Genomic DNA, 26,349 nt, shown 5'->3' with positions numbered 1-26,349 from the left:
GTCTTCCAAAAACTGAATTTTGAATAGATTGTAACCAGCTATTCTTCAGAATGAATTTGGATCGATTTATTATTTTTGTTGCATTCAATTTGAATACTTCAAATCCATTGAAAAAATTTGAATCCGGTGGAAAACAAATAAATCAAACAAAGCAAAACTAATTTAATTTCATTATTATTGCAACTAAACAAAAGGAGTAACCGAACAAATTCATCTAAAATTATACTAAACTAATTTTGTCGTTCTGCACGTGTCTATTTCAGGGTTTCTGAAGGGCTATCACTTTCAGGACTCTATGCCAGAAAAGGAGATAGATGACTTAAAAAACTGAAGTTACTATATTGTGTTCTAGAAAAAAAAAATCTTGTTTTTGTCATCAGTTTCTGGAGCATTAATGTATAACTAAAGGCGCATTTTTTTTTTTTTTTTCGTTTTGGATAGAATGAAGAGGAATTAGAACACCTGCCAGGTTTTTATCGCTGCCTGTGCCCCCGTTAGGGAGATCCATCCTCTCTATTTGTCACGTTTACAGTTTTTACAAAAAGGGAAAGAAAATCACATATTTTAGGTTGTCCTCAGAACAGTCATAGAGGGAATCTTCCAATGGAGGATACAGGTTATGGTGACCCCAGTAACAACCAGGGGTTCCCTCATTTTGGAGGAATTTTCTATCATGTCCTGTCCTGTCTTGGCGTTGGGACAAGAAATGAAGGGAAATCTCCACAATGGGACAAAGATGACAAAAATCAGAAAATGACAGGGGTTATACATTATAACCCTCCCTAAAGCTGGATACACACTATACAACTTTGTTGGTAGATTTCCATTAGATTTACCTTCAGCTATGTAATGCAAGGGCCTGCCTGATTGCATACAAATTGAAAGTGTTTAGGTTTGACCTCATATTTTGTGGTTTTGGTAAGTCTGAAGGAAAAAATCTAAAGAAAATTGTATAGTGTGTAAGGCCCATTACTCTATCCAACATGAAAAAAAAGTTTTGCCTTTAGCTATACTTTAATGCCACACAAGAAGTTCAGTTTTAAGTTCCAACTTATCCTTTTCATCCAACACTTTAAAAGGGGGAACCTCTGGGGGAATCAAGAATGGAGAAAGATCTGGGAGTCTTAGTAGAAGATAGACTAAGCAATAGCATGCAATGTCAAGCTGCAGCTGCCAAAGCCGGCAGAATGTTGGCATGCATAAGGAAGGAGCTATATTCCAGAGATAAAACTATAATCCTACCACTTTATAAAACTCTGGTCCGGCCACATCTTGAGTATTCTGTCCGGTTCTGGTTGCCAATTCTCAGAAAGGATGTACTGGAACTAGAAAGAGTTCAAAGAAGGGCAACTAAGATAATTAGGGGATTGAAGTACCTAAGTTATGAGGAGCGTTTACAAGCGCTCGATTTATTACTCCCTGGAGAAGAGACGCCTGAGAGGGGACATGATAGCGATTTACAAATACCTCAATGGTGATTTCAGCATAAAAAAAAAAACTATTCAGTCGCAAGGAGTGTAAGAGGACACAAGGCCATACAATGTGATTAGAGGAGAAGCAATTTAACCTCAGGCTACGCAAAGGGTTTTCTACAGTAAGGGCAATAAAATTGTGGAACTTGCTTTCACAAATGGTGGTAACTGTGGGGAGTATGGCTACTTTTAAAAGACTCTTGGACATACATCTCCAAGATCAAAACATTCAGGGGTATGGGAAATTAATACGTCCACACACATCTACACAGGTTGAACTGGATGGACTATTGTCTTTATTCAAACTCAACTACTATGTAACTTTTAGCTAGTTATACATTAATTAGAGCAGTTGCCATGTTTTGGCGTAAACAGTATATGTATTTACTGTCGGCATCTTCCTGTCCTGGTGAAAACTGCAAACCTTCAATGATGTGAAATCTTCTTCATGGGGACACAGATGACAATAAAAACTTGACAAAACCATATTTTTTCTTCAACGTCTATTTCAAATTAACAGTTTAGCCTCTCACAGGTGTTGCCATAACTGACTTTTTTTTTTTTTATGTTAAGCCTTCTGCACAGGTGTTTTCAGTTCCACTCCAGTACAACAATCCAATGACAAGCGCACCAGACCCGACACAAAGGTTCGGAGGCCCGAGCCCACAGTTCCAGCCTCAAAACTATGAGCAGCCTAAAGAAGCTGACTACAAGTTCCCAACTGCTCAGCCTGGACTCCAAAGAACCCCAACTTTCTCTCAACAGAACTACCAAGGTGCTAACGACAATAGAATGTTCAATAGATACAATATGTACAACAACTAACTGCACCGAGCATGATCACACGAAGACATTTTGGAACTACTGTATAATGAAAACAAAAAGTTGGATACTGATATCTGTATGCTAATAATGGTAATGACTTCTAACATGCATTTTATTTTTTTGAAGTAGATAAATGTATATCTCCAACGGTTTTGTTCAATAAATACACTAAATCAATACCTAGAATCGCATTACTTATGTGGCAAGGATGAATAAAGTTTATGATCAACTTGATGACCTGAACATATCTGGGTTTGAGGGGAGTTCAACAAAATTTGCTGATCTTTATTGAAGTTAATCAAAGCCAAATGTTAAAAACTAGTGATGCCCGTTTTCCAGGCAAGGGATTTTCAAACAAATGACATAGATGCTAGGCACTGGAACATTGTAACGCTCATGCGTTTTCTGTATAATGTGGATTTGCAGCTGCAAAAATATTCCACTTCAGTAGTCATGTAGAGAAACGCTGAGATACCAATCCCAACTCCCAAGACTCATCATATGTGGATAGTCTCAATTCAGCATACAAATATACACAATCAATAAGATGTTCCTGGAGTGATCTATGTATATAGTAGTATAGAGGTGATAGGCTGAAGAGACAGGTTGAGTAGAGACGATAGGTGACAGACACTTGAGAGGAATGTTCTTGAGAATGAGATAGTAACAGGTGGGATGCAGATAGGTTAGCAATCATGTATGGTAGTAGATGATAGGATAGCAGATAACATACAGGAGAGACTAACCCAGTGCAAGAGCAGATGATAGTAGGCTCAAGAGCTAGCAATCTAGATAGTGCAGATGTAGTAACAGTCCTTAGTATGCAGAGCTAGACAGTGTAAGCTTTAGTATGAAGGTTATTGAGGATTCCCCTGTGGGGTACTTATCACTAGTAGCAAGTAGCAGAGGAGAGGTTCGGTAAGAGCGGATGATCCGGTAGCAGGATACAAGGATCAGCAGAGAGGTTCCGATAGCGAGGTATGCTTGCAAGCATGCGAGCTTCAAGGCAGGTTATGCGGTGGCACAAGACAAGGTAAGCATCAAGGCACATCTAGGCACACAGCAGGTTGAACGAACACATGTGAGTGAAAGCTGGTGATTTAAATAGCTGTTCAGTCCGGCGCCTCATGATGATGTCAGCACTCTTAAAGGGAAACACACTTATATGTGCTTCATCTATCTAGGTAGATGGAACGCACCCGGAAATGATGTGATAGGAGGCACTGAGAGTGCCAGAACCTTACAAACATGTACCAAAACAAAAAATAATTTTACCACTTGCCTACTGGGCCAATTCTGACACTTCTCTCCTACATGTAAGAATCTACTTAATTTTGCTAGAAAAATTACTTAGAACCCCTAAACCTATTTTTTTTTTCCAGAGGCCCTATAGGATAAAATGGTGGGTGTTGCAATTTTTTTAGGTCACACAGTCTTTGTGCAGTGTTTTTTTCAAGCACAATTTTTTGGAAAAAATACACTTCCATTAATTTTATTGCACACGAACACAAAATAATACCCAACTTTTTTGGTAAAATGTAAAATATGATGTTACTCCAAGTAAATAGATACCTAGCATGTCACACTTTTGAATTTTGTCCACCCATGGAATGGCACCAAACTACGGTACTTTAAATGACCTTACAGGTTTACCAGTTTAGAGATACACAGGAGGACTGGCATAGAATTATTGCTCTCGCCCTAATGTTTGCAACAATACCTCACAAAGGTGGTGCAATCACTGCTTACATATGAGTGCGGGCAGGGCTTTTTTTCTTAGAAAATGGTGCAGGAACCCAACCACGACCCCCCCAAAACCCCCTCCCAAAACTGGTCGAAATTTCACTAACAGTGGAAGGGTCTTAAAGGGGCATCAAATACTAGGAGTGCATTATGTACAGAGTGCAGAGTTCAGTGGGGTTACACACAGAGTGCACAGTTCAGGGGTGTGCTACGTGCAGAGTTTGGGAGTGTGCTACATATACAGTGCAGAGTTCAGGAGTGCGCTACCTGCAGAGTTTGGAAGTGTGCTACATATACAGTGCAGCGTTCAGGAGTGTGCTGCGTACAGAGTTCAGAGGTGCATTACACACAGAGTACAGAGTTCAGCCTTCTTTCACAGCTGCTTAGTTCTGCATCCCCCATCCACATCTCACTTTTACACCTCTTCTTCTCTAGTATCTCCCCTCACACTGTAGATGGCTTTGCCTCTCTCACTTGCAGGGAGATCATCCAGTGGGGGTGTCAGCATTCGCACTGCACCCCAGGCCTCGGCATCTCCTTTGTCCCCATACTGCACTTGGAAAACACAGAAAGCCAGACCTCTGTGTTTATGAGTGATAGTGGTGAGCAGAGGGCCTGAGTCAAAGATGGTGGAACTGAGTTCCACCAAGTTCCAGCGGAAAAAAGTCCTGAGTGCGGGACTAACATATGCACTCACATGTGCTCGAAAGCATGGGGGACAGGGGCATTTTTAAATAAAAATAAAACTTTTTTATTATTATTATTTATGTTGTCCAAAACTCTTTTTTTTTTTACACAGTCTCTAACTTTTTTTGCATTCATTTTATTGCTATCATAGGGGATGAACCACATCCCATGTGACAGCATGGGCCGTGACAGGTCCTCTTTATGGGGAGATCTGGGATCTATTAGACCCCAAATCTCTGTTCTGGCCTCCAATGCAGTTGATCAGACACAGATCAGTCTGATCCATGGCTTTTCTGGCCACTAGCGGGGAGAACATCAGTTCCTTCCTCTCTGTGTAGTGTCGCCATCGCCGCTGGTCACATCACTCCTGGGCACCGCAGTCGAACTGCAGAACCCAGGAAAGGTGACAGTGTGAGGGACCCCCTTCCACCATCCGAAGTACCACAGAAGTGATCCGAGTGGCTGTTTAGCAGCTTGAACCTCTTCTGCTGAAGAGGGAATCGCCGGCTGAAAATTTTAGATGCAAGCATCATTCCAGATGTCCATGGTCTTGAAGTGGATAGTGACATTGTGAAGTTATTGTGATAGTGAAGTGACATTTGGCTGGGAGAAGCGTCTAAAGTGCCATATTAAAAATGCACAATTTCTTTAAATAACATACCTGATGGGTGCCATTAATCTGCCTGTAAACGGCACATCTGTATGATTTATACAATCTACTACAGCAAAACTGGCATTTCCAAAAAAGAAAATGGTGTTTATACTGCCAGTCAATGACAGTCTCCCTATCTTACTACCCAGACCCCTATCTGAGCATGCAGCCTGGCAGGTCAGGAAAAGGGGGGGGGTGAACGTGCGCCCCTTTTCCTAAACCACACTGGGCCATATATCCTAAACATCAAGGGGGGGGGCCCAACTGGCAAAGAAACTTGTCTCCATTTTGATGAGGACAAGGGTCTCTTCCCTGGCCCAGTGGCTGTGGGGGGTATGTGGGTAAGGGGGGGGCTTATCAAAATCTGAAACCTGTTTTAAAAATGAGGAAGTCCCCAGATATCACCCCCCCCCCCCCCAATGAATGAATAAGGGGTACATAGTGCGCCTACTCATTCATTTAAAAAATAAAAGTCAAAAGTGTAAATAAAGACACATTTTGACAAGCCTTTTAATAACCCCTTCCTGCCAAGCCTAAACACATATGTGGCCTCACTGAAGTGGGTCTTCCTCTGTGGGGCTGCATATGTGCGTGCATTAGCAGAGCATTCCCAGCACAGAGACCGAGCTGTCATTGACAGCTCCAGGTCCCATACTAAGAATCAGGAGCCAGATGGACTGGCTGTTGATCACATGATCACTGTAATATCCTGCGATTGGCTATCATAGTGATTAGTTACTGTACAAACTGCCTCTGTACTACTTCTCTTCTTGAATGGAGAAAAAAAATATATATTCTATGCTCCTTGCTAGAGGAGAAGATTGTAAACAAATACAATGTGTAAAATAAATAAATAAAGATACAATAGCTATAACAAGATTTGATCTAGGTCAGGATCAGGGTTAGGATCAAAGGTCATCATTAGTGTGTTTTAGGTAGGATTAAAAAAAATGTGTTTTTTTTAATTTAGTATCAGTGTTAGTTTCCATGTTTTTTAGGGAGGATAAAAACAAAAAAACAACTGCATACTATTATTCTGGGTCGTACTACAAGTATAAACAACAAATAATATACATACTGTATATATATATATATATATATATATATATATATATATATATATATATATATATATATATAGTGCCTTGCGAAAGTATTTGGCCCCCTTGAACTTTGCGACCTTTTGCCACATTTCAGGCTTCAAACATAAAGATATAAAACTGTAATTTTTTGTGAAGAATCAACAACAAGTGGGACACAATCATGAAGTGGAACGAAATTTATTGGATATTTCAAACTTTTTTAACAAATAAAAAACTGAAAAATTGGGCGTGCAAAATTATTCAGCCCCCTTAAGTTAATACTTTGTAGCGCCACCTTTTGCTGCAATTACAGCTGTAAGTCGCTTGGGGTATGTCTCTATCAGTTTTGCACATCGAGAGACTGAAATTTTTGCCCCTTCCTCCTTACAAAACAGCTCGAGCTCAGTGAGGTTGGATGGAGAGCGTTTGTGAACAGCAGTTTTCAGATCTTTCCACAGATTCTCGATTGGATTCAGGTCTGGACTTTGACTTGGCCATTCTAACACCTGGATATGTTAATTTGTGAACCATTCCATTGTAGATTTTGCTTTATGTTTTGTATCATTGTCTTGTTGGAAGACAAATCTCCGTCCCAGTGTCAGGTCTTTTGCGGACTCCATCAGGTTTTCTTCCAGTTATGTATTTGGCTCCATCCATCTTCCCATCAATTTTAACCATCCTCCCTGTCCCTGCTGAAGAAAAGCAGGCCCAAACCATGATGCTGCCACCACCATGCTTGACAGTGGGGACAGTGTGTTCAGGGTGATGAGCGGTGTTGCTTTTACGCCAAACATAACGTTTTGCGTTGTTGCCTTAGCGCCGGTTCACACTACCGCGACGCTACTTCCCGGGGCGACCTCCGAGATCGCGGTGCGAGCAGCGTGCCGCGACCTCGGAGCGGCCGCCACGGACTTCATAACATTGAAGTCTATGGCGGTCGCCTCCTGGTCGCCCCAAAGAAGCTCCGGACCCTTTTTCTAGGTCGGAGCGACTTGTGTCGCTCCTATTAGAACGGGTCCGCAGCTTCCCTATGGGAGGCGACCTGCGGCGACCTGTGAGGCGACCAGGTCGCCTCACAGGTCGCCTTAGTGTGAACCGAGGCAAAAAGTTAGATTTTGGTTTCATCTGACCAGAGCACCTTCTTCCACATGTTTGGTGTCTCCCAGGTGGCTTGTGGCAAACTTTAAACGACACTTTTTATGGATATCTTTAAGAAATGGCTTTCTTCTTGCCACTCTTCCATAAAGGCCAGATTTGTGCAGTATACGACTAATTGTTGTCCTATGGACAGAGTCTCCCACCTCAGCTGTAGATCTCTGCAGTTCATCCAGAGTGATCATGGGCCTCTTGGCTGCATCTCTGATCAGTCTTCTCCTTGTATGATCTGAAAGTTTAGAGGGACGGCCAGGTCTTCATAGATTTGCAGTGGTCTGATACTCCTTCCATTTCAATATTATCGCTTGCACAATGCTCCTTGGGATGTTTAAAGCTTGGGAATTCTTTTTGTATCCAAATCCGGCTTTAAACTTCTCCACAACAGTATCTCGGACCTGCCTGGTGTGTTCCTTGTTCTTCATGATGCTCTCTGCGCTTTAAACGGACCTCTGAGTCTATCACAGTGCAGGTGCATTTATACGGAGACTTGATTACATACAGGTGGATTCTATTTATCATCATTAGTCATTTCGATCAACATTGGATCATTCAGAGATCCTCACTGAACTTCTGGAGAGAGTTTGCTGCACTGAAAGTAAAGGGGCTGAATAATTTTGCACGAACAATTTTTCAGTTTTTTTATTTGTTAACAAAGTTTGAAATATCCAATAAATTTCGTTCCACTTCATGATTGTGTCCCACTTGTTGTTGATTCTTCACGAAAAATTACAGTTTTATATCTTTATGTTTGAAGCCTGAAATGTGGCAAAAGGTCCAAAAGTTCAAGGGGGCCAAATACTTTCACAAGGCACTGTGTATATATATACATACATATTTCACACAAAAAAAGTATTCCATTTGTAAATACCTTTACAATGCCTTGTATCAGAGTTATAATTTTAGTGTAATTTTAAGCAGGGCAAATTATAGAATATTTCTCTGAAAAAGTAGAAACTAATTTTTGCAGTAATTAACCAGTTCTTCTCTCTCACCTGTCCCTGACTGCCCCCCCGCCACCACCACCATGGACCAGAGAAATTTTTATAGTTCTGCTATGGACCTGTTTATTCAACAATAACTTTGTAATTTCTTAAAATATCAATACATATATATACTTTTTAAGGACAAACAAAGCTTTCTTTTCTTGAAATTGTTTTGATTTTTTTTTTCTCGCAACCATTAGACAATAACATGGAAAAAAGATAAAAAGTGTATATTTGCAGCACACATTTCAAATCCTGATTGGATAGGCCACAATTTCTGAGGGAGAGATCAAGCACATTGCATCTAGAAATAAAAAACAAGAGTGTTATTTTTTTGTACTGATGAGGGGAAAACCTTAAAGTTTTAAACCACACCTTTTACGCCTTTTTGGAGAAGCTGCAATTTCTTAAGAATTGTTTAGACATATTACATCTAGAATTTTTTTTTTTTTTTTAATTTAAAGGATAAGTTCACTTTTTTAAAAAAATATATAAATGCACATTTTTTGCAGGAAAGAAAAATGTGCATTGAATTATTTAATTATTGGAGCTTTAAAGTCTTCTGCAGACCTGTCAGTGTATCTGTGTGCCCGTACATCCCGTACGTGCAAGCAGATACACTGACATGAAGAAAGAATGCTCCACAGCGCCATGGAGAACTAAAAGCTGACAGCCGCAAAGGCTTGTAGTTCTTTCACACACTGAGCTGTGTAAATGAAGGATGCGGCCGCGTGGGCGGAGCCGCCCTTATAAAAAAAAAAACTGACAGCTAGCACAGGGATTTCTTCCCGTACTGTCACAGGAGGGGAAATCGGACAACGGCTTCAGCATTGGGAACATGTTACATGTTCCCTAAAATTGTTGGAACCTGTAACATGTTCCCAAAGGTGAACTTATCCTTTAAATTAAAAAAAGTACAGTTTTACAGCATACCTAATGGATAGACTGCAATTTCTAAGGAAAGGAGCAAGCGCACTGCACCAAGAAATTAAAAACAAATTTATTTTTTGGGAGACTGAAGATGAAAAAATGTTATAGATTTGTCCCACAAATTTTAAGTTTATATGGACATGCTGCAATATTCTGAGAGGCTGAATGAGTATACAGGCATATGGGCAGTTTTGCACCACAGCTATTAATTCTTTTTAGACAGGCCACAATTTCTTAGGATTGAGCAGGCATAACAAAATTAGTATGTTTGTTTTAAATTTAAACGAAAAAAAAAAAAAGTACAGATTTGAAGCACACCTTTGAAGCTTTTATTAAATAGGCCGCATTTTCTGTATGGTCAGACTGCGATTTCTGAGAAATTGAGCAAGCTTATTGCATCTGGAGGTTAAAGAAATGAGTGTGTTTTTGCACTAAATTGCAAACAAAAAACATGAACCAATTTGTACCACACCTTTTGACACCTTTGTTGGATAGGTCACAATTTCACAAGGGAGCAAAAAATAACATTTGGAAATAAATCATTAATATCTTGTTTCAGAGACTAAAGGTAGAGAAAGGTTAGAAAATAGCACCACAGATATGAAGCCTCTATGGGCAGACAACAATTTTTGAGCATTTAAATGTGTATCTGGAACAAAAAAAAGTAGGTTATTCTTGTTGTAGCGCTACCCCTGCAGGAGCCGCTTAAGTATAACGGGTCCCACACTATGCCTTTCAACTCCAGGAACAAGCCCCACCCCACTGGCACACCTGATAATTTTAGAGTGTATGCACCTTTAACTACCTCAATACAGGGCACTTAAACCCCCTTCCTTCCCAGACCAATTTTCAGCTTTTAGCGCTGTTGCATTTTGAATGACAATTGCGCGGTCATGCAACACTGTACCTAAACTAAATTTGTGTCATTTTTTCCCCACAAATAGAGCTTTCTTTTGGTGGTATTTGAACACCGCCAGGTTTTTTCTTTTTTGGTGCACAAATAAAAAAATACCGAAAAGTTTGAAAATTAGTTAGGTTATAAAATTTTGTAAATGGATACGTTTTTTCCTGCACTGATGAGCACTGATGACGCCGCTCTGACAGGCACTGATGAAGAGACACTGATGGGGTGGCACTGATGGGGTGGCACTGATATGCAGCACTGATGGGCACTGATAGGTAGCACTGATATGCAGCACTGATGGGCACTGATATGTGACACTGATAGATAGCACTGATACGCAGCATTGGTGGGCACTGATAGACAGCGCTGATGGGGACTGATCGGCGGCACTGATGGGGACTGATCGGCGGCACTGATGGGGACTGATCGGCGGCACTGATGGGCACTGATAGGCGGCACTGATGGGCACTGATAGGTGGCACTGATGGGCGGGACTGATCGGCACTGATGAGGGGCACTGATGGGCGCTGATAGGCAGCACTGGTGGGCAAAAATGGGCACTGGTGGGCGGCACTGATAGATGGCAATAACGGGCACTGGTGGGCAGCACTGATAGATGGCATTGGTGGGCAGCACTGATAGGGGGGCACCACTGGCAGGCTCTCTGAGCCCTGTTTGCCATCCCTGGTGGCCATGGTGGGCATCCCTGGTGGTCATGGGTGGGCATCCCTGGTGGCTCTAGTGGCACCCCCTCCCCCCAGGGCTGCACTGGTAATCAATCATCTGATTACCAGCACAGACCCCCCTGTGATCAGTGAGTAATCAGAAATACTCACTGATCACCCCGGCTGCAGAATCGATCCTCTGATCTTCTCCTCACTGACAGGATCTGTCAGGAGGAGAAGAGATCGAAGCCGTTACAACGGCTGTATTGACATTACATGACGGCTGTGATTGGACACAGCCGTCATGTGATCAGGAGGGCCAATCACAGGGCCCTCCTGCCGAGTCTTGTTGCTCTGTGTCCTAGGGACACAGGCACATCGAGATCGCGCCGCTGCGCGCGGCCGCGGCGGCGCGATCTCTCTCCTTCTGAAGGACGTTCCGGAACGTCCATTCAGAAGGACGGGACTCCCACCCGGCCGTATATCTACAATGGCCCGGGTGGGAGGTGGTTAAGGAACACATTGACACAAATGGAATAACGTTTTGTGATTTTATGGAAGAGAAAAACAAGTATAACTCATAGGTGAACAGGTAAAACTCACTGGTTAACAGGTATAATTTGGTGATAAAAGAATGTACCAATGTCAGTCAGTTAAACCTCACCAAACTTGGCTACAAGATTGTGGAATTGGCTACCACAAGAGGTGGTTTCTGCGGGAAGTATGGTGGCTTTCAAAAGACTCTTAGACGTACATCTCAAGGATCAGAACATTCAGGGGTATGAGAGATGATTACGGCCACACACACCTACACAGGTTGAACTGGATGGACTACTGTCTTTATTCAACCTCACCTACTATGTAACTATGTAACTATTTAAACTCAGCGAGGCCCAACAGACTGATACAATTCGAATATAAATGATCAGTAAGGAATATCAAACAACATTGATAATGCAACCAAATAGAATATTAGCAATGTCTGTCAATACTATTGCAATGTAGAATAACGATGGCCTAAACAAAAGACCTCTGAGATCAACCCCAGCTATAATTGGTTCTAACTGATAGTGATTAAAATTACTGTAACCGGTCCCCTTTAAGGCAAACAAGTGTTGAATCCCCTCTCCTAGCAAGGCCTTGCTAAGTCTTCACCGGCAGTTGGACCTCTTATAACTGTTCAATGTGATATTTGCAATCCAGGGTAGTAACGTGTGCAACCCTATCTGCAGTCAGTGTGTTATTGAAGGAGAATTATACTTGCGATTAGGATTTTACCAGGCACTCTTCCACTTGTTAGTATCCACATGTGATGATCCCGTAACACAGACGATGCGCCCTTCCATGCTCCTGCGTCTAGGAGTGATCGATCTCGGCTGTCCTGGTCAGCCAACTCAGCCTCTCTTCTTTTAGCTCCACAGGATCAGCCAACGCAGTGTAGCTATCTGCATCCGCTCCGCTGAGGACGAGCTCCCCAAACAGGTCAGGCCTCGTGCACTAGGCCACAGCTTCAGCCAGCCCTTCATACGTGACAGGCTGATGTGCACTCACTGGGTCCCGGAAGCAAGAGAGAGTTCACACTGTGGAGCAGATTTATAGTCCCTCCCATGGTCCTTCACTTCCCCCGTTGCTCCCTGGGAGTACCGTTTCCCCAGCAATCCAGATCACAGTCTGTTTTCAATTCAGAACTACATTTCCCACAGTCCTGTTCTTCCACTTCCTGTGAGTGGCCATTCTCTTCTGAAAGCAGTCTTAAAGGTACACAGAAACAGTCTGAAGGATCAGAAGGTAAATCTGCATTATCAAAGAATGGCAGTCCGCTACATTGTGTCCAATTGAAAATTTAAATGTTGATCGGACTTGAACCGCACTTTTCAAGCTATCATTATGATAGTGAGGGAGAGAGTAAAACGAAATTATATCTGCAAGTAAAAAAGTTGGTTTCCTTTTTTGCAGACTGAATTAAGAAATATTTGACTGATTTGCAGCTAAGCCTGTAATTGTTTTTGGCCTGGTCAAGTGGATTGCAACTAGAAATTAGCAATTGTTTTCTTTTATTCAAAAATGAATTTAGCTCCACAGCTGTTTAGACTATTTGGACAGGCTTTTATATGTGGGTCATTTTCCATCTTCCATAAAAGGGGGTTATTGTTTCCCTGACAAAAGAGAGACACAATATAAAGAATAAAGACAAACGTAAAGTACACTTTTTTAGCCTTTTTGGATAAACTGCTATTTCTGAGGGAGGTAGATTCCAGCAATATTAAAAAAAAATTGACAGAATCTTTGCATAAGACATAATATAAATATTGTACAGATTTACTGCAGAGAACCTCACTGTTATTATTAATGGGAGAATATTTTTGAGGCAGAGATTATGCCTATATCAGCCAGAAAAATTAACTTAAACTGTATTGCTTCAACAAGCATTGAAATATAATTTCCCATTTACCTGGGCAAAATCAAAATTAAAGATATATTGGGGATATATATAACTCCATTAATAAAAAATGTATACCAGGCTACTTATATACCCTTATTAAATGAGATAAAAACGGATATGAAAAAAGGTTTTAATCACCAAATATCATGGGTGGGGAGGATAAACATGGTCAAGATGATCTTGCTGCCCAAGAGTTTGTTTTCAAATGTTACCAATTGATATCCCACCTGCATTCTTTAGGATTATAAAATCAATTATACTAAGGGGGCGTGGCCAGCGCGGGACCTAGATGGACGCTTGATCCTTCGCTCCGGCTCCAGGGTCCGACATCCAGCGACATACACCCAGCCACAGACAGTATCCAGTCTCCATCTACCCCTCGCTGCAGTCTAGAGGCTTCCCGGCACCGGTAGACATGACTGGGAAGCGGAAAAACGAAAAGGGGCCGAAAAAACTGACAGCCTTTTTCCCCGCCGCCATCCTGGAGCGGTCGACAAGATGGCGCCGGCGGCTCGGGCTTTGCCGCTCCGGAGAGACAGCAGGTACACTATTCTGATCTGCCGGATGAATAGCAGCCCGGTGACCTCCCGCAAGTAGGTACAGTGTCCCCTCGCACCCCTGAACCTTCCAGCCCTACCTGCAACAGCCCGGCTAAATCCAAGCTCCGGCTTGACACCCAGACCCAGGCCTCGCTCACAGGCCGCACCGCCACCTCTCTGCTCCCTGTCTCTCTGGGTACTTCTCCCAAAGCGGCTTTCCCCACAGTGGGGCAACCTTTCCTGGACACTGCCCTAAAGGATATGATGTATGCTCTCCATACCATACCTCCCTGCAATCTGACATAGTGACACTGGCAAATAAGTTCACAGCTGAGGTCCACACCCTGGGAGATAGAGTGCATAATGTAGAATCATCTACGTCTGACATGGTGACAACAGTAAACATTCTAGTTGAAGCTCACGAGGAAAACTTATCGGAACGCCAGTGGATTAAAGCTAAAATAGCTGATCTTGAGGACCGCTCCAGGAGAAACAATTAAAAAATACGGGGCATTCCTGAATCTGTACCAACGACAGAGCTACACAAATTCGCCCTGGAAGTTTTCTCCACTCTCCTCCCTGGAGCGACCCCTTTAGACCTAACTATAGATCGCATACACAGGGTTCCAAAGCCTCCATTTTTACCTCAGCATATACCTCGTGACACCTTACTGCGTGTGCATTTCTATCACATCAAAGGAACCATCTTGCACAAATCCAGGTTGCTGGGCCAACTCCCGGATCGGTATGCCACTATCCAGATTTTTGCGGACCTATCCAAGCATACTTTAGATATGAGGAGGCAGCTGTCCACTATAACAAAGGCTCTTCGGAACCATAACCTTCCCTATAAATGGAAACATCCCTCTAAAATCGTTGTGGAGAGGAATGGCACCTCGCATGCTATCACTAGCCTAGAGAGAGGCCTATCACTGCTTCAATCATAGGGAATCATCCCTGAAGCTGCACCTCTGGCCGGAGCCAAGAAATCCCCAAGCAGAATTCCTCAGCAATGGCACACGGTGCCACACTAAAGTTTGAATGGTACCTGATTTTGTATCCACGCTTTGTACTTTGTCATTTTTTCTGATCATTTTTCCCTAACTTTGGATGCTTGTCCAACAGATAGGACACCTGGAGACCCTCGGCCTGGTTGGCTAATTAACTGTTTAACCCCCACTGGGAGACGGCTACGTTGCCAACAATCTCCACATTTTTGTGTTTGTTCTAAATGTTTTGTACTTGTCTTTTTGTTTTTTTTTTATTTTTGTTTTTTCTATCCCCTTCCAGCAGGCATCTTTTCAAGATGTAACTTCTACACAAGCAAGCATCACCTACTACTTCCATAAGACTCTTCAAAGATTCCCGAGCTATTTGGAATTCCTCTGCAGTCACCAGTATCACTCACCACCGGACCTTCATCTGTGCCAGCAATCCCCACTTGATAGCATCGGAACTGTGAGTAGCTCCACCGCACACGAACCCTTAGACTCCAATGACAGTTAAAGTTCTGTCACTGAACGTTAACGGCCTGAACCACCCGGCCAAACGGGCTTCGCTATGGTGAACAGCATCAAATCACAAATGCACCTACATGTTCACACAAGGATTATCCTACCGTATATACAGCATCTTGTTCCAGGAAGAGGAAGGGGGTCCTAATAGCTGTTCACAGGACTTTGGACTTCACCCTCATATCCTCCATTGCTGACCCCAACAGGCGCTACCTTATCCTAGTTTGCTCCATAGATGGAATGACTCTGACCATAGCCTTGGTGTACCCTCCTAACGTCCACCAGTTACAGTTTCTGAAGCGCACGCTCAAAATTGTCCAGAAAGCCCAAAAGGGGCCCCTACTTTTCTGCGGAGACTGTAATCTGCCACCGGACAGGACCCTAGACTCTTCCGCTAAATCTACCAGGCTCCAGCCATCACTGCAAGGCTTTATACATAAAAATGATTTGTTTGATATATGGAGGTGTCACCACCCCTCCGATAGGATGTTCTCGCACCATTCTGCTGTTCACAATTCATATGCACGAATAGACATAATTTTTTCTGACAAAGCAATTCTTCAGAGGGCCGTGGACTCCGAGATAGCTCCGATTACATGGTCAGACCATGCTCCGGTAACCATATCCTTTACCGTTTCACCTAAAGCCCACACGTCTTAGCCGTGGCTGGTGAGAGCAGAAGTACTCAATCACCCGGCGAACGCTGAGTTCCTTAAGCAATCAGTGGAAGAGTTCTTTCAGACAAATGTGGGGTCAGTATCGGAGTCCGCGGTCCTCTGGAATGCTCACAAGGCATTTAGTAGAGGTGTATTAATGCAATTGCAGCATAAAATGAATAAACAACGCACACAAGCAATTGATAGACTCACAAGGGAGATAATATTGGTAGAAGCCCAAAATCAGTCTGCACCCTCTATAGCTCTTAAACAGAAGCTCACCGCAATCAGACAGGAACTTAGATCGCACTTTTTAGAATCATATGAACGTAACCTCCAAAAATCTAAGGCGAAATTTTACGCCACCAGCAACAAAGCGGGTAGAATGCTTGCCGCCAAGCTGAAAGGCCATCGCACCAAAACCAAAATAAACTCCATCAAACACCCGTTCACAGATTCCACGCTACACGACCCCAAGGACATAGCCAACGCATTCAGTAGTTATTATGACTCCCTATAAAACCTCCAAGCGAACCAAACAAATTCCCCTACACCGGAGCTCATAAACACCTTCCTAGACTCTATCAAGCTCCCTACACTGAGCCCAACTCAGGTATCCCAGCTTAATCAGCCCTTTACAGTAGACGAAGTAATATCTGCTATCACATCACTGCCATCCGGGAAATCTCCTGGCCCGGATGGCATGATTAATGAATATTACCAGCAGCTCAAAGAGGTACTAGCCCAGCACCTTTGCTCGGTCTTCAACGAGGCTGCATCATCATCCTATTTTCCTTTGGAAATGCTCACAGCCACTATAATTACCCTACCCAAACCGGGTAAAGATCCCGACACGCCACAAAATTTTCGCCCGATATCTTTATTAAAATCGGACGTTAAAATTTACGCTAAAACAGTAGCCACTAGACGAATGAAGTACCTACCACAACTTATTCACAGAGACCAGGCCGGCTTCACTAAGGGTAGACAATCTGCTGACGCAACAAAATGCCTTATCAATGTCATCCATGCAGCTCACACCACCAGAACGCCTTCTCTGCTCCTCTCTCTGGATGCAGAGAAGGTGTTTGATAGGGTGCACTGGGGATACCTGAAAGAGGTCCTTAGACGTTTTGGCATAGAGGGCAGGATGCATTCTGCAATCATGGCCTTATATGCCAATCCCTCAGCACAGGTATTGGTGGACAGCACGCTATCGTCTCCATTCGCAATCACGAATGGGACGAGGCAGGGTTGTCCCCTGTCTCCTCTCGTTTTTAACCTGGCAATAGAACCCCTAGCACAGAAGATACGGACTGATCCCCAAATCACTGGTGTTACCATAGACTCCCTAGAACACTGCATTAGTCTCTTTGCGGATGATGTCATCCTTATGGTCTCAAATCCTACCACCTCCTTACCGCGTATAAAACAAGTTCTAACAGAATTCGGGGACATATCCCTCTACAAAGTCAATGAAACCAAATCCAATGTTTTGGATCTGGGAGTCGATGGCGCCACCAGGAATATCCTTACCCGCTCCTTCCCATACAAATGGTCTGACTCGGGTATAACCTATTTAGGAATCAAACTTACCAAAATTACCAACCACTTATTCCAAGCCAATTATGCCCCATTCAAATCGCAGCTAGCTGCAGAACTCCAATCTCTCTCTAAATTCGAACTCACGTGGTCTGGGAGGTTAGCGGCTTTAAAAATGTGCACCTTACCCAAGCTACTGTACCTGTATAGATCCCTACCAATCCCTGTTCCCAAGTCTTTTATTAACTCTCTTCAAGGCATGGTATCTAGATACCTGTGGCAGGGAAAACGTGCCAGATGTGCAAAGAGCATTCTAATGAAGTCTAAGGCCGTGGGGGGGTGCATCCATGCTGAATCTGATGGACTACTACTTAGCCACACTTCTGTCGCAACTGCGTACGTGGTTTCAACCGACCCCAGACACCACTTGGGGAATAATGGAACGGGCGGTGACTCCTTGCTCCGATTTGCGCACTTGGCTGTGCAGTAGGAAGCCAGGCGCCCGCCTTCCCCATTATGTGTCACCAACCATAAGGGCATCGGTGATGGCATGGCTACAACACATACCAAATGGAAGAACACACCGTTAGTTACTATAACGTATCCGATTTCAGGTTTACTTCAGGTTGTACCTGACATGGACCTACAGGCTTGGCGGCGATCTCCTCCTACCTACATACAGGACCTATATCACAATGACTCTCTTAAATCCTTTCAGACACTAGCAGCTGAATGGCACCTACACAGTAGAGAATGGTTCAGATACAATCAAATCATCTCCTGTATCCGCCATAACCCGCAACTTAGAGCTAAAGTTCCTATCAGAGTGTGGCAGTACTTGACCTTTTCTACTCTCTGCTAGGCAAGAAAGGCATATTTACCAAAACCCCTCCCCTACTAAAATGGGAACAAGACCTAGGGACCACTTTCTCCCCGTTTCAGTGGAAAAAAGCAATCATATCGAGTCACAAAGCCACGTTGAGTGCTTCCTTAAGGGAACTTTATCTCAAAATGTCCCTGCGGTGGTACCTAACCCCAAGTGTGATTGCGAAATTTGCCCCATCAGCTCCGTCCACGTGCTGGAGGGGGTGTGGCGCTCAAGGCACTTTGACACATATAATGTGGTCCTGCCCTCCCATCCTAGAGCTATGGAAGGAAATGTTCGACATAATCTCTAAACTTGTAGGGTTCCAGGTTTTCCCGTCCCCTAGCATAGCTCTGCTTCACCTTCCAATTGATCATATCCCGCTGAGATACTTGCAAACTAGTAATCAACATACTGCTCGCTACCAAGATTAATATCACCAGAAAATGGAAATATACGTGCCCACCATCCACCTCTGAGGTGATAGCTACCATCCAAACACACAAAACATTTGAAATGCTCATGGCACCTACCATGGACAGGTATCAAAGGGAGATGAATTGGTGGCAACCGTGGACACAATGGTATTCTACATACTTCACAACGTAGGCACATAGCTTGTGGAACACATTGTAGAGCACCACTAGATGGCACTCTAAGCCTCTGATTACATACACTATGTATAGATTGTAATATGCTACGTATTGTTCATGACTCTTGTAGTGGTTGTGAGAATTGTATTTTCTCTATATCTGAACGCATCTAAATGTATTACGCCTGCCTATTTGCTTTTACCCTGTTTGTTTGAAAAAAACCCAATAAAAAATATTTGAACGAAAATCAATGATACTAAACCATATTTGGCAAAGGAAGAAATCTAGGGTGCAGTATGCAGTTCTCACTAGGGAAAAGTCACAAGGAGGGTTATCAGGCATGGAAAGGTATTTTAAAGCAGTGATAATTTCACGAATGATAGAATGGACAAAGGGAAATCTAGGGAAAAGATGGGTGGAAATCAAATTTACCCAAAACAACACTGAAATAAATAAAACTATATGGATACCACCAAAATTTAGGGAAACACAACAAGAAACACCTGTAATGACAAAAGTGGTATATAAGATTTGGGACAGGGTTAATAAACAGTTTAACTGGAAATATAATTTCCTTTAATATCACTGGAAGGCACAAATTATTTTGCACCTGGAAATTAGAAACACTTTAATTGGATAGGAAACACGCAGCTAAAAGATATTATTCACAACGGTGATATTAGGACATAAATTTAAGCAAAAATAATATGAAACGAAATGAATGGAGGTATCTCCAGCTGAAGCAGTTTGTAAGGTCTTTACCACAGAAAATAAGATCTGAGAAAGATCTAAATTTGGTGAAAAAACGATACAACTTGACTAATAAGCCAAAACACAGCAGATCTCAAATCTACAAGATGTTAACAGAAGGGACGTATCCGGAGAAGCCTCCATTTATGATAAAATTGGAAAGGGAGATAGGGTCACGATTGTCAAAACACGAAACAAATACCGAATTGAGAGCCTCACACTGTTCCGCAACAGACATGGGCACCATTGAACTGAACTATAAATGTTTGTCTAGATGGTACAAAACACCAGTAAAAGCACACAAATATCAATCAGAGAAAATGGATCAAGGTTGGAGAGGTTGCAGGGGTCTAAGGACGATGTTCCATATTTGGTGAGACTGTTCCAAGATCCGAGATTACTGGTCGAAAGTCCGGAAAATTATCAAGGAGGTCACCGGGGTGACTGTCCCTGACAATCTATGGTGGCGCTTGTTCCAAAGAACAATAATGCCATTAAAACAATATAGAACTACAATGGTTCCAACCCTATTGAATGCAGCAAAGGGAGTAATACCGAAAAAATAGTTTGAAGTAGAGAGTCCAACCCTTAAGGAATGGTGAAGTAGAATCGACCATGTTTACAACATGGTGTATATTGGTAGTAGGGAAGAAGAACAATTAAATTGCTCATTAAAAAAATGGGGAAAATGTTAAAGGATCCGGTCTGCCTGAAAAACTGATAGGTGGATCGGTAAGCCCATGAGAAAGGGGCCCTAGTGACAATCATCCCTTTTTCATCCTGGTTTTATGGAGGAGAGCAGAAAAAGTAAGTCTCCCCAGTGGGGGTCACCGGCAGAAGTGAACGGCCAATAGAAATCTTGTCTCATCCCCATTCTTTAAATAAGAAAACAAAAGAAAATGATGGCTGGAGTTAGACTTTAATTGTAAAATGGTCTATCACAGTATGGGCATTTGTCCACTAGATTCCCACTGAGCATTCTGCTGCCACTAGCACTTCGGCCATCCTGCTGTGCCAAAGTTGGAATTCCTTGGAGTCCAGACAGAGCAGAGGGCATCATCAGGATCCTATAGTCTTCTTCTGATTGGATGTTCAGACTCGGTCGCCCAACAGCTTGTGCCTCAGTCCTACTGAAATTGCTGTACTGAGCTGGCAATGTAAACACCCGTGCAGATGGCTCAACCTTTAAAGACACAAAAGCAAAAAAACATGGTGGACAGATCTCAACATTTATCAGATCAGAGCAATCCCTATCAACAATTGTGTCTAAAAGTAGTCCATCAAGTCTGCCCTTATATATATATATATATATATATATATATATACACACTGCTCAAAAAATTAAAGGAACACTTTGAAAACACATCAGATCTCAATGGGGAAAGATATCATGCTGGATATCTATACTGATATGGACTGGGTAATGTGTTAGGAACAAAAGGATGCCACATCGTTTGATGGAAATGAAAATGATCAACCTACAGAGGGCTGAACTCAAAGACACCCCCAAAATCTAAATAAAAAAATGTGATGCAGCAGGCTAGTCCATTTTGCTGAAATTTCATTGCAGCAACTCAAAATGGTAGTTTGTATGGCCCCCACATGCTTGTATGCATGCCTGACGTCAGGGCATGCTCCTAACGATATGACGGATGGTATCCTGGGGTATTTCCTCCCAGATCTGGACCAGGGCATCACTGAGCTCCTAAACAGACTGAGGTGCAACCTGGCGGCGTCGGATGGACCAAAACATAATGCCTCAGAGGTGCTCTATTGGATTTAGGTCAGGAGAGTGTGGGGGCCAATCAGTGGTATCAATTCCTTCAATCTCCAGGAATTGATTTCATACTCTCTCCACATAAGGCCGGGCATTGTCATGCACCAGGAGGAACCCACTGCACCAGCGTGGGGTTTGACAATGGGTCCAAGGTTTTCATTCCGATTCCTAATGGTAGTCAAGGTGACATTGTCTAGCCTGTAGAGGTCTGTGCATCTCTCCCTAGATATGCCTCCCTAGAACATCACTGACCCACCACCAAACCAGTTGTGCTGAACAATGTTACAGGCAAGATAATGTTCTTTATGGCTTCTCCAGACCTTTTAATGTCTGTCACATGTGCTCAGAGTGAACCTGCTCTTATCTGTGAAAGTGGCGGACCTGCCAATTCTGGTGTTTAAATGTAAATGCCAATTGAGCTCCATGGTGCCAGGCAGTGAGCACAGGGCCCACTAGAGGATGTCAGGCCCTCAGGCCACCCTCAGGAAGTCTGTTTCTGATTGTTTGGTAAGAGACATTCACATCAGTGTCCTGCTGGAGGTTATTTTGTAGGGCTCTGGCAGTCCTCATCCTGTTCCTCCATGCACAAAGGAACGGATACCAGTCCTGCTGATGGGTTAAGGACTTTCTAAGGCCCTGTCCAGCTCTTCAAGAATAACTGCCTGTCTCTTTGAATCTCCTCCATGCTTTTGAGACTGTGCTGGGAGACACGGCAAACCTTCATATTGATGTGCCATCCCGGAGGAGTTGGACTACCTGTGCAACCTCTATAGGGTCCAGGTATCGCCTCATGCTACCAGTAGTGACACTGACCCTAGCCAAATGCAAAACTAATGAAAAATGGTAAGGAAAAAAATTTCAGTGGCCTCCACCTGTAAAACCATTCCTCTTTTGGGGGTTGTCTCATTGTTGCCCATCTAGTGCACCTGTTGTTAATTCCATTAACACCAAAGCATCTGAAACTGATTAACAACCCCCTCCACTACCTAACTGACCAGATCAATATCCCAGGAGTTTTATTGTCTTGATACTATGCTCTGATTATAAGTGTTCCTTTAATTTTTTTGAGCAGTGTATATGTGCATATGAATTTTTTTTGCCTGCTTTAAATCTATGTTTGTCCCAAGCATGTTTGAGTCCATTTACTGTTCACTGACTCACTATAGTCAATTGATATAGTTAATTAAAGAAGGGCAGACCAATGTAACCCCCTTCCTATTCCTAATAATATGGGCAAGAAAGAGGGGTAGGGGCCTGTTAGACACACAAAAGGTCTCCTGCTTCCAGCTATGCACGGTTTCCAAAGCAAGCAAAGAGGCATGGACTCCAGAGATAGAGATATCATTTTGACCCTGTACAGATCATTAGTAATACCTCATCAGGAATTAATTCTCATCAAGTGCAGAGAAGGGCAACCAAACTGATAAGAGGCATGGAGGAGCTCAGCTATGGGGAAAGATTAGAGGAACTGAATTTATTCTCTCTTGAGAAGAAGAGATTAAGGGGGGATATGATCAACATGTATAAATACATAAGGGGTCCATATAGTGAACTTGGTGTTGAGTTATTCAATTTAAGGTCATCACAGAGGACAAGGGGGCACTCTTTACGTCTAGAGGAAAACAGATTTCGTCTCCAAATACGGAAAGGTTTCTTTACAGTAAGAGCTGTGAAAATGTGGAATAGACTCCCTCCAGAGGTGGTTCTGGCCAGCTCACTAGATTGCTTTAAAAAAGGCCTGGATTATTTCCTGGGTGTACATAATATAAATGGGTACTAATATTTATAGGTAAAGTTGATCCACGGAATATTAAATTGCCTCTCGGGGATCAGGAAGGAATTTTTTCCCCTGTTGTAGCAAATTGGATGATGCTTTGCTAGGGTTTTTTGACTTCATCTGGATAAACTGTGGGTATAGGATTGTGTATAAGGGATTGTATGTTTGGTTTTCTTTACTGTTTTTTGTTTTTTATTGGTTGAGCCAGATGGACTTGTGTCTGTTTTCAACCTAACTATATAACTATGCTAGTGAATCGAATCCAGTGCAACCTTCCCCATCACTTACCTGAGGTTTCGATTTTATAGCGAGGGCACGCCCTCCAAAGGTAGACAGTGACACTGCAATACTAAACTGCAGAACATTTGCCGTAATGATAAAAACAAGGAGCATTGTTAAATACTGTAAAGAAAGAAACACAGTAGGTATTAATTAAAACTGAACTCCAACTGATTAATTGCTTACAATTATTTGCTAAAGTTAAAGCATATCTACACAAAAAAAAAAAAAAATTATATTGCAGCTTACTAGACTTTAGATGTAGTGACTGCATTTGTTTCCTTTTTTGGGCTATTTTTCTTTTTTTTTCAGCTGATGATCCTACCAATAACACACCTCTTGTCTTTTGGTGACAACAATTCTCACTTTATTCTATGTAGGTGCAGCTTTGCCAACTGTTTGATGTTCTCCTGATTTGGACTACAAACACTTCCTCTGTTGCTCATTCCCATTAGAAAACTAAGCAGCCAGCACATATAAGCACTAGCAAGCTGAAAAATATGAATTTTGGTTTGAAAAAAATACACCTCTGTAATAAGTACAGGGGGGTTGTGATTTACACCACCTGGTTTCATTCTTGCTGAGACATGTATACAATGAAAAAATCGACCTGGCACGTGGATGTTGGGCACTCCTGTACTGCCTCATAGCTGTATAAAGGGCCAGGACAAGGGGTGGGCAGGAGGAACGGCTGCCCTGGGTACAGTGGGAATTTGGAGGATTTTGCTAAAAGGGGTGATTGGGGAGGGATTTGTACTAGGAGGGTATATTTGTGTTAGGAAGGGGGATTTGTGGGGTGGATTTGTGCTACTAGGGATGATTGGGGGAATTTGTGCTAGGAGGGGAAATTTGGGGGGGGGGGGATTGGTACTTGGAAAGGGGATTGGGGGGGGGGATTGATGCTAGGAGAGGGGAATTTGAAGGAAGGGAGAGGATTTATGCTTAAAGGAAACATTTGAGGGGTAGAGGATTTGTGCTAGGAGGGGGGATTTGGGGACGGAGATTATTTGTGCTGGGAGGGGGGAAATGTTTGTTTAGGGAGAATTTTGGCCTGCAAAGGGAATTTATGCTTAGGGGTAAGTGTAAAGATTAGTGCTCAAACTTTTTTTGGAGGGGATTTTTTCTGACACATAATACTTATACATTATGGGGGGGGGGTGTCGTTTGGCATCTTCGCCCTGGGCACTAAATATGACCTTGTACCAGCTGTGGCTGTATAGCTGTATATCTCCCAGTTTTGACTGGTAGTCTCGGTAGATTTGGTTATGTCACTGCTGTGCTGCTCACTATTCTCCTTGCTGTGTAGCCGGTCAGTCATATCCTAATGGACCTGTACTCACGGGATCCGGGTGTTCAGCGTTGGTCTGCGGTGCTGCACCATCCTTACCTCGCTTTGAAGTTTCCAGCCACCTCCTGTGCTTCTACTGAGCATGTGCGGGGGGCCGAGCAGGAAGCTATCACTAAACCGGGACTAACTTGTAAATTCTTTCGCCAAAGCAGATAGGCTTACTGACGCCGGAATCCATGATTGGTGCGGTGAAGATGGCGCGATGACGCGTTTCACCAGCCAATGTACGCTGGTTTCATCAGATATATGTTTTTATGTGAGCAATGCTACCACAGTGGACTCCTAGCCCAAGCTAGGTGGACTCCTAGCCCAAGTTAGCTTTCCTCCAATCCCCTGGTACATCTCCTGTCATAATACTGTCAGCAAAGATCAGGAACAGTGGTCTAGATATAACCTTACTGAGTTCCTTGAGTACTCTCGGATGTACGCCATCCGGGCCTGGTGATTTGTTTGTGTTAAGTTTATCCAGCCTTTCCCTTGCTGGAGGCTCTGACATGAGGAATCAAAACTCTCCTCTACCAAGACAGATGCCTCCACACAGACATATGGTGCATAAAATGACATTGTAAGTCAGTAATCAGGAAAGATCAGCTTCCATGAGGACCACAGTTCAGGTCCTCTTTATAAGATGATAAATGCCATTGTTATGCTCAGCGTGCTTGGGCTAGGAGTCCACTGTGGTAGCATTGCTCACATAAAAATATATATCTGATGAAGCCAGCGTACATTGGAGGGTGAAACGCGTCATCTTTACAGCACCAATCAGGGATACCGGCGTCAGTAAGCCTATCTGCTTTGGCGAAATAATTTACAAGGAAGTCACGCTGTAGTGACAGCTTCCTGCTCGGCCCCCCGCACATGCTCAGTAGAAGCACAGGAGGTGGCTGGAAACTTCAAAGCGAGGTAAGGACGGCGCAGCACCGCAGACTAAGGCTGAACACCCGGATCCCGTGAGTACAAGTCCATTAGTATATGTCTGACCGGCTATACTAAAGGAGGTACCGTGCTGTTTACTTGGACTGTACAGAGGACTCTGTTACACCATTCAATCTTTGCACAATATAACCTCTATTTCACCGGCTCAGCCAAACAACCTCTACGCAACTGGACTATGCTATCCAGGCTTGCAGTTCTCATTGCCTTGTCCAACCATAGAGACCATTCCCCC

The 26,349-nt window shown here is 43.1% G+C and overlaps 1 protein-coding gene across 1 annotated transcript in view; it reads left to right on the top strand.

The window, feature by feature from the left end:
* Positions 1–2,559, top strand: part of LOC309563336 (uncharacterized protein) — a gene marked incomplete at its 5' end in the record, with an annotated part of 72,188 nt that extends 69,629 nt beyond the window's left edge. The window contains one exon of the mRNA XM_082267731.1: positions 2,046–2,559. Within this exon, the coding sequence (XP_082123857.1) occupies positions 2,046–2,297 (252 nt within the window). The 3' untranslated portion in view covers positions 2,298–2,559. The remainder of the gene's footprint in view (positions 1–2,045) is intronic.
* Positions 2,560–26,349: the final 23,790 nt, after the last annotated feature.

The sequence above is a fragment of the Pelophylax lessonae genome (genome assembly GCF_965119305.1).
Source record: "Pelophylax lessonae genome assembly, chromosome: 9".
NCBI lineage: Eukaryota > Metazoa > Chordata > Amphibia > Anura > Ranidae > Pelophylax > Pelophylax lessonae.
This window is presented reverse-complemented; position numbering and strand designations above follow the sequence as displayed.